At 47.4% G+C, this 9,586-nt stretch overlaps 1 protein-coding gene across 1 annotated transcript; it reads left to right on the forward strand.

Moving 5' to 3' along the window:
• The first annotated feature begins 3,984 nt into the window (after positions 1-3,984).
• On the forward strand, positions 3,985-8,004 carry IL36RN (interleukin 36 receptor antagonist). Its single transcript, XM_012656775.1, has 5 exons — positions 3,985-4,022; positions 4,186-4,241; positions 5,619-5,704; positions 7,145-7,272; positions 7,484-8,004. The coding sequence occupies exons 2-5, from the start codon at positions 4,213-4,215 to the stop codon at positions 7,706-7,708; spliced, it is 468 nt and encodes a 155-aa protein (XP_012512229.1). The 5' UTR covers positions 3,985-4,022; positions 4,186-4,212; the 3' UTR covers positions 7,709-8,004.
• The last annotated feature ends 1,582 nt before the right edge of the window (positions 8,005-9,586 follow it).

Raw genomic sequence — 9,586 nt, forward strand, 5'->3', positions numbered from 1 at the left:
AAGTAGTATGCTTAGGACTTGAACCAGGACAGTCTTGACCAGAGTTCAGCAAACTTTTTCTCTAAATGGTCATGTAGTAAATAGGCTTTGCAGACTGTACAGTCTCTGTCACAAATATCAACTCTGCCGTTGTAGTGCAAAAGCAGCCATAGACAATATGTAAACAAATGAGCATGGCTGTGTTCTAATAAAACTTTATTTAGAAAACAAGCAGTGGGCCAGTCTTGGTCCATAGGCCACTTGGCCAGCCCACGGTCTTAACTTCTACATCAAGAGAATGAGGACTCCAAGCATCAAAGCTCTGTGAGAAACAAAATATTAATCATGAACAAAGTGTTATACAATTCCCTGGAATTTCTTATGTGATATAGTGTACAATTCAATCAGTGTTATTGCAACATCTATTTATTGAAGACATACTGTATACAAGGTACCACCCTAAGTGTTTGGCATACAGCAATCAACAAACTAGACAGGAAACACCTCCCCTTATGTGAACATATCTTCCAGTAGCACTGGGTGAAGGAATCCAATAAATAAAAAAAGTAGTACATGGATGAATTATACAGTATGCTCAAAAGTGGTGAGTGCCATGGAACAAGATGGAGCATCGTAAGGGGAACGTGAGAGCAGGAGAGGGAAGCGTGGATTGGTGTATGTAGGGGCCTCACGGAGAAGACGGCATTGCAGCAAAGCCCTAAGGGAGAAAAGGGAGTGAGTCATGCTGACATCTTGGTGAAGAGTTATCTAGGCAGGGAGAAAAGGTGGTGCAGAGGCCCCAAGGCATGAGTGAGGCGTGAGCATGCTGGGCAAGTTGAATATGCCGGAGGAACAGGAGGAGGCCAAGGTAGCTCTGGGGGGCAAGCAGGCATCTCAGAGACTGTCCTTAAAGGAGACAGTGGTGGGGCTCAGCCAGTTGACCAGAGGCATCGGGTAAGCTGGGGGTGTCCCAGCGGGAGCATGGCTGACTTGTCCAAGGAGGAGCAAGAGGTCCGTGTGGCTCGAGTGTACTCGAAGGGGCAGTGAAAGGAGGAGGCCAGGAGTTAACAGGAGCCCAGTTGTACAGGGCCTTGGAGGCATGGGGAGGTCTTGCCGTCTACTCTCAGAGATGTGGGGACCTGAGGAGTGACACGATCTGACTCAGGTAGTAAAAGGATCACTTGACTGCCATGACGTATGTTGGAGTCCATAGCTTTGGACTCAGGTTTTCTGGATTTAATCCTGATTCTAATACTAATTATTAATTCACTATCAGGCAACATAATTAATCTTCCTATGCCTGATTTCTACATTCATAGGACAGAGATAATAATAGTAGTTATCACATAGGGCAGTTAAGAGCCTAAAATGAAACAATTCAGATAAACCACAAACATAATTCCAGAGGCGTGGTGAGCACCGAATGAATATCAGTTATTTTAATTATTATTCATCTCTGTAGCAAGAATGTGTTGCCTTACTGTAATAAACTGTTCATTCTTACACACTCATACAGGTAAATTTACCTGCACTGTTGACAGGAAACTGCAGTTCCTCACCACGTGGGCCTCTCTACAGAGCTGCTTGAGTGTCCTTACCACGTTGCTGCTGGCTTCCTCCCTGGAAGTGATCCAAGAAAGAGCAAGGAGGATACTGCAATGCTTTTTATGACCTGTCCTCAGAAACGACACACTGCCACTTCCACCATGTCACACGTTCATTAGAAACAAGTCACTGAGTCCAGTCTCCACTCAGCAAAGGGCAATTAAACTCCACTTCTTAAAGGATGAAGTATCCAAGAACTTGTGAACTTATTTTAAAAACACCACATATATGGTACGTGAATTTGGTGCATTGTCCTTAGGCAGTGCCAGACTTTACTTTTCGGAGGTCCAAAATTTGACTTTCATACAAGCATACAGTGAGCACTGTCAAAGAGTTACTATTACTCACAAGCAAGGGACTCAGCAAGATGATCAAGATAATTCAAGGAATGGAGGTTTACAGGATCAGTCAAGAAAGAAATGCTGGAATTGATTGTCTACGTTACGTTTTTAAAAACTGCTTTATGACTTGCAAGGCAATAAAACTGCACCCTTTGCAGTTATCTTTTGCAATTTATCAATCTTCTCTTAGTTCACATCTAACTTCACAGTCTGGGACCTAACTAGTTAAGTCGAAAGAAGGGGCATGCTCCCTAGGGAACTTATTGTTGGTGGGGCCTGTTTCGAGTTGAAAGCACTCATGGTCATAGTTTTGTCTTATTTCAAGTCTGGAGAATTTTTGTTAACAAAAGTTTGTTCTATTTTTCTCACTCTCACCTGCTTAGCTCATTCTTGCATCCCTCCCTTCATTCGTCCCGTGTCGAGCCATCTCCCTGTACCTTCAGCAAACTTACCGCGTCTCTGGGGGGCCAGCCACGTACAGGCATCATTCCTTATTAGGCAGAACATGAAAAGAGCTTTATTAGCCCCACAACAGTGTCCTGTGGGCCCACGGCTGCAATTCACTGGGGTCAGAGGATCAAGGAAGGCAGCCTGGCTAGGTGGCATTTGGCGTTTTTAGGTGAAACAATATCCACTTCTCCTACAATCACTTTGCAAATAAAAGCCTGTTTGCTTAAAATCACTTTGCCTATAGGCCAACTCTTTCTGGGATTTTGTTTTGGTTTTTGCAACTGTTTCAGTGTCATTTCTGTTTGGTCAAAATTATAGTCAATTTAATAATTTTGCATAAGGCAGTGTCTATATTAGTTTTATTTTTCTGAAAGGTGTTTGTCATATTAGTGGCATGTAAATCACGTGTTATTTTCTTTCTTTTGACCAACTTGATACCTTACTTATTCTTGAACACTCGAAAGACTTTTTGGTCCTTATGTCTGAATGCTATTTCTTTAAAATTTATGTTTTAACAATAAATATTTATCAATGGTACTCAAGACATATTTAAGTTGTTTGTTATGCACTGACCTTTCTTTTAATTCAAATCCGTGACAGAGAGTGCATGGAGGTATTAAAACTGCCTTAATTGTTTTACCATCACATATTATTTTATCAATTAGGTATTTAAGAAAGGTCAAATATGGAATCATAGACAGCATAAACTAGATTTTATTTCCTAAGGAAATAATCACACATGAGCAAAGATGTTGCTGCAAAGATGTTTATCACGACATGGTTATCAATAGCAAAAAGAAAGAAAGAGAAGACAACAATAAAAAGGACCAATGATAATAGATTGGTATAAATGATGTTGTAGCTATATAATGAAATACTATATAACTATTCAAACTTACGATGTCAGTATTCGTATGTGGTACGGAAAGATATCCTGCTATTTTGCCACATTAAAAAAAAGCAGGTTGGAAAGAGCGTAGGTTCTATGATGCAGCTGTATGAGAAGCTGTCTATAGTTACATGCACATATGCGTGCACAGGAAAAGCTGTTGTCATTGGCTTTCTGCTGATGCACTCGCAGAAAACAAGTGCTCATGTTTTTCCTTTTGCCCGTCTGGATTTTCAGGTTTTTCTACAATGAACATGTAGCCTAAACATTCCCTAAGCAGGAGAGCCCCACCTCCAGCATTGTCCATAGGCCTGGCAAGGGCAGAAAGAAGGAGGGACGGAGGAAGGGAGGGAAGGAAAGTAGGAGAAGAGGAAAGAAGGGAGGGAGGGAGGAAGGAAAGAAGGTTATTCTAAACTCTGCTTTCCTTGAGCTGTTATCTGCATTGACTGCCTTGGGTCTGGAAGCCTTTGGGGTATAGGAGCTGAGTGCTCATAAATATCTAGAAAGTCCCACAGGAAGTTCTTCAGAATTCCTGGAAGGAAACTGTCTCCAGAAGCTTCCCTCCCCCAGAGAGGTAATGAGCAGCAGGTGTTTCCAGAGGCTTGGGGTGGTGTGAAATCACCCCGGGAAACCCGCTCCTCCCGGGGCTGTGGCAGTTTCAGGGCGCCTCCCTAAGTGCCGTATTTAAAAGGCTGAGGCATCCTTGGAGGAGCCGGCAGACTCCGCAGTTTCCCCGCAGGAGAAAGCAGTATTCCAAGGTACCCTTTGTGGCGCTAGCAGGACTGGCGCTCTCTCCTGAACCCACGTCCAGAATCTCCTGCTCTGTGGAGGCTCTTCACACGCTGGGAGCTCAGGAAGCTGCTCAGGTGGGGCTTGACCTCTGTCCCCACCTTAGATTTCCTGTTATTTGTTTCAAAATAGGGGCATCTACACACTGTGGAGCTCAAGATGGTCCTGAGTGGGGCTCTGTGCTTCCGGTGAGTATATGAGGCTCTGGTTTGGTGGAGACCCATGGGGAAAGTGAGTTCTGGGTAGACCTGTTGTCCAGCTTTTCGAGGGAGGGAGGGAGGGAGGGGCTGCAATTGCAGCCTGGAGCTGTGACCAGCCCCTCACTGCCCATGGAGAGGTTCTTCCAGCCTTCTTCAGATTGAGCAGGAATGGGGCAGGCCACCTCAGGAAGGGTCCCTGTTGCTCAGTGGGGGGCAAGTGAACCACCCCATCTAGAGCTGCAGCCTGGTCTGTCTGTAGTGAGGAAGGGAGTCAGGGGACCTGCTCAGAGCTCCGCTGTTGCCTCCCCGCACGGTAAATTGATGTCAGCCCACCCACTCTGTGCCCCGACCTCCTTGCTGCTCACTGGGGGAAAAAAATAAAACAAACACCACTATTCAGTCAGTCCATCCATCCACTGGCATGTCCTAAGCAGACATTCTGCATTGCTCTGGACTTTACAGCAGTGGATGAGAGTGGCCCTTTCTCTGAGTCTACTGTAACATTTTTCCCAAACTATTCCAGGGGACTCCAATCCTAGGAGATGCTTTAGCTGTGGAGCTTTCTGATCAAGCAAATGCGGGGAATGCTCTTTTCTCTGTCCTCTTGTGAGAAAACCACAGCGCAACTCAGTGTGTTCATGACTCGGAGGCTTTCTGAAGTCGTGCAATTTGTTCCATCCTGTTTGGCCACACATAAAACAAATTTTTATACTGCATACTTTTCTCCCATATAATACCTTCAGAAACCCACTATAGGATACATCTTTCACCTCACAGGATGTCAGAAAATCAATCGAGATCATAGATGAGAAATAACTTTGAAAAGTAAGATAAAAGAATTTAAAATTTACAGATATTCCTCACTTACTAGGGAATATATGGCCAAGTGGAAGTACATGTACCTGGAACTCTTCAGTAATAACTGAAGAATCAAATTTTAATCTGGAAGAGGCCTGGGTATTACCTTTCCCATTGTCTGAGTTCAGCCATGGGGAGGCTCAGGCCCAGACAGGGTGAGGGGGCTGTCTGCTGTGACTCGGCAACTACGGAGACAGGGCTGGGATGGGGACCAGGGCTCTGACTCCCAGTCCAGACTCTCTGCCGGCACAGGCACACGGAGGAGATTGGTTAGGGTAGAAAAGGTTGAATAGGTGAAGGAGTAAACCTCAGACTCAGACGGGAGCGAGTTTGAGAGAGGATGGGAGAGTTTGAGCAGGGCTGGGAGAGAAATGTGTGCTATTACTTCCAGCACAGTGGGAAGAGAGGGGGACAACATGTTCGAGAGAAGGGGGTTCTCTGGAACTGGGGCACATTGGCATGCCCACTCCTCCCTTAATGGAGTCTCACCCCTTCCCCATGTTTCAGAATGAAGGATTCAGCATTGAAGGTGCTTTATCTGCATGATAACCAGCTTCTAGCTGGAGGGCTGCATGCAGGGAAGGTCATTAAAGGTTAGTGGCAAAATGTGACCCGACTTTCCTGGGTCTCTACATATTCTGAGGGGACGGAGCCTGAAGAGAGCTTGGAACAGTCATGGGAATTAGCACAGGCCTGTGGCCCCCATCCCTGAGGCATTAGATAGAGGGCTGTAATCCGGGCTCCCAGCAAGGACAGATAAAATACTACACCTCCCAGCAAAGTCGACATAAAGCCTGGTGCCACCTGAAGCTTCTGTGCAGAGGTGGGAATATTTTCTGAGAGGAGTGGCTTGTCATTCTCTCATAAGTAGACTTAGTAGGTCAAACATTCCTGGGAGCTGGTGCTGAGGAGAGAACTAGAGCAGGTTCTCTATACTTTTATTCCCATACTGGGGTGGATTTCTGTTTCCGCCCTGGGTCCCCTCTGCTCTCTGAGAGTCACCAGTTACTTGGAGTAGCAGAGAACAGGTGGCACTGTCGGGCGTCTCGCTTACTCACTCTGCCCCCAACACTGCGACAGGCCCTTTACTCTAAAACAGTGCTCAGCTCTCCACCCAGGGTACCCTTCCTGAGCACAGAGGCCAGGCAGGCCCCTCTGCTAGACCATGCGTACATGTGTGTGCATGTGTGTGTACATGCAGGCATGTATGTGTGTGTGCACATGCACATGTGTGTACCTGTGTGCGTATGCACAGGTATGTGTGTATGAGTGTGTGTGTATGTGTGTCTATTTGGGTGTACATGCAGGCATGTATATATAAGCATGTGTATCTGTGTATATGTGCATATCTGTGTGTGTATGTGTGTCTATTTGGGTGTACATGCAGGCATGTATATATAAGCATGTGTATCTGTGTATATGTGCATATGTATCTATGTGTATAAACATGCATGTGTGTGCTCAAGTATGCGTGTGTGAGCAGGTGCACATGTATGCATATATGTGTGTGAATGTGTATGTATGGTGTGTGTGCATGTGTGTATCTGTCCGTGTGTTTCCATGTTCATTACGTGCATGTATGTGTATGAATGTATGTAGGGGGGATGTCCAGAGAGGAGTGAGGCCCTCTTCTGCTCTCAGGAATCCCTCAGGGGTAGAAAGACGTCCAAACAACTCTAATGGGAGGTTTATTGAGACAAGTTGCAGAAAAGAGGCTTGAAAACAGGGGCATTGAGGGAAGGGGTTGAATCCACCTTGGGGTTTAGAGAAGACTTGAAAGTTTGACCCTGAACAAGGGGTTGGGATGGGAGGTGGTGCAATGGGCTACAGTGTGGTACAATGTGACTCAATGTCCACTCTGGGCCAGCTTGCAGGAAACCATCCTTCCTTCCCCTTATGACAGCCACCGAGAGGCTTTCCTTCTGCACAGCTGGGGGTGGGACAGCTCCCAATGATTCTGCACCCTAGGGTCCAAGATGGGGGGAGGGGGAGAGAGGTAGCCAAGGTCCCTGCATCTGGCCTCCTTCCTGTAGGTGAGGAGATCAGCGTTGTCCCCAATCGATGGCTGGATGCCAGGCTATCCCCAGTCATACTGGGCGTCCAGGGAGGGAGCCAGTGCCTGTCGTGTGGGACGGGGCAGGAACCGACCCTGACATTAGAGGTGAGTCCAGTCGGGGCATCCTTGCCATCTGGCAGCTAAGCCAACAGACGAGGAATACACTGGGGCTGGGCATCCTCCACCTCTCAGAGATGCCCTGGCAGGGTTCTCTTGATGGCAGCTCTGTCTCCCCACTGATGGCCCTGCCCTGGCCCAGCCCAGCCCTCCCGCTGCCCCCTCCTGCCCCTCACCTGCCCTGTCCCTCTGCTGGCAGCCAGTGAACATTATGGAGCTCTACCTCGGTGCCAAGGAATCCAAGAGCTTCACCTTCTACCGGCGGGACAGGGGGCTCACCTCCAGCTTCGAGTCGGCCACCTACCCGGGCTGGTTCCTCTGCACAGCGCCTGAAGCCGACCAGCCTGTCAGCCTCACCCAGCTTTCTGAGAATGCCGATTGGGATGCTCCGATCACGGACTTCTACTTCCAGCAGTGTGACTAGGGCTTCGTGCCCCCCAGAATCCCCTAGGCAGAGCCAGCTTGGGCAGGAGATTGGTGTAGAAGGAGACCTGTGGGCGACCACCCCTCTGCTCTCAGGGCCCCTACCTCTGGCTTGCTGGGCACCAACTACTTCTCCTGGTTCCTAGTTTGGGTAAATTCTGAGATTTGAGCCTCAGTCCACAGTTACCTCCCCCATTGGGTGTTGCTACTGGTGTGGAAACTTGTAAAAACTGCATGGGACAAACTGGGAGACACATAAAAAGATTTAAAGGGGGTGGGGTGGGGGGAGTGGTGGGAATTATTCATGCCCAGTGATAACTGACCCAGTGCCCCTAGACCCCACAGGCCAGCCCAGCCCCAGTTGAGCCTCATAGGGCCACCAGCCCCCCGAAGAGGTCCTGTCATCCACTGCTGTGCAGGAGAGCAAGGCAGTCACAGAGTTAGGGACCCACGGTCCTCAGCCCAGCCCCTTCCCCCATCCGTCCCTTTAGTCCTGCTGCCATCACCATCCTATGCTACCTTTTCCACCTCTACCTTCCTCCTCTCCCCGTGGGCATGAGAGGGTGCTGGTGTCAGAGGAAATGGCTCCAGCCCAGAAAACAGAAGATTAGCAGGGCATGCCATCCCTTATTAAAACCCAAGGGGCAATAAAAGTCCCAGAGGCTGGTCCCTATTCATATGAAAAGGTGCTCATGACATATTAAATGAGAAGAGCAAGTTATAAAATAGCATAACTTGTAATTTCATTTTCGTTTAAAAAATACCTATCTCTATTTTTCTGCATAGAAAAAAGTCTAGAAGAGTTTACTTCAATGGTAGCAATGTCAGTGGTGGCAGTATAGGTGATTTTTCGCTTTGTTCTTTTTATTTATCTGCATTTCCTAATTTTCCTACAATGAAGATGGATTACTTGTGTAACAATAAGAAAAGAAATTAACCTTGGGGTAAACAGAGCAGACATGGTTTCTTGTTGTCCTTGGCCTCCACTTCCCCAGAGTGAAATGCAAATTGAATCATGCTCTGCTGCTCTGGTTGGTAGCAGCAGGGATCAGGAAACAGATCTCAGCAAAGCCACTGAGAAGGATGTGATGGGCTTGTGTGGCTGGAATCTCCTGGGTAAGAATTTACAGAAAAAAAAAAAAAATCATCCTGTAATTCTTTCCTGGGAAGTTTCCTTTAAAAGGGCTGCCGTACTGGTTGAATAGTGTCCTCCCAAATTTACATGCTTCCTGAAACCTCAGACTGTGATCTTATTCGGAGACAGGGTTTTGCAGATGCAATCAGTTAAAACAGGGTCATGCTGGATTAGAGTGGACCTAAATCCAATTTGTGGAGAGGACACAGCGACACAGGGGAGACAGAGAAGAAGCCTACATAATGACGAAGGCAGAGATTGGAGTTATGCTGCACCAAGCCAAGGAGCACCAAGCACTGTGGCGACACCAGAAGCTGGGGAGAGGAAGGATTCTTCCCTAGAGCTTTCAGAGGGATCGTGGCCCCGCTGACACCTTGGTTTCAGACTTCTAGCCTCCTAAACTGAGGAAGAATAAATGCCTATTGTTTTAAGCCACTAAGTGTGCAGCAAATGGTTACAGAAGCTCTAGGAAATTAACACAGCTGCCAACAGTCCCCGTCTCCTGGCGTTCACGTCCTGCGCGTCCTTCCCACATTGTACCAGAGTTGTCTCTGTGACCAGCAGAATATGCAGCTTCCGAGATTAGGTTATAAAAGACACTGTGGCTTCTACTTGAGCCTCCATTCTCTCTCTCTCTCTCTCTCTCTCTCTCTCTCCCTCCTCCTCCTCCTCCCTCCCCCTCAGTTTCTTGGCTCACTTGCTCTGGGGGAAAGCACCTGCCATGCTGTGAGCACCATATAGAGA

The sequence above is a fragment of the Propithecus coquereli genome, unplaced genomic scaffold, assembly GCF_000956105.1.
Source record: "Propithecus coquereli isolate 6110/MARCELLA unplaced genomic scaffold, Pcoq_1.0 Scaffold519, whole genome shotgun sequence".
Taxonomy (NCBI): Eukaryota; Metazoa; Chordata; class Mammalia; order Primates; family Indriidae; genus Propithecus; species Propithecus coquereli.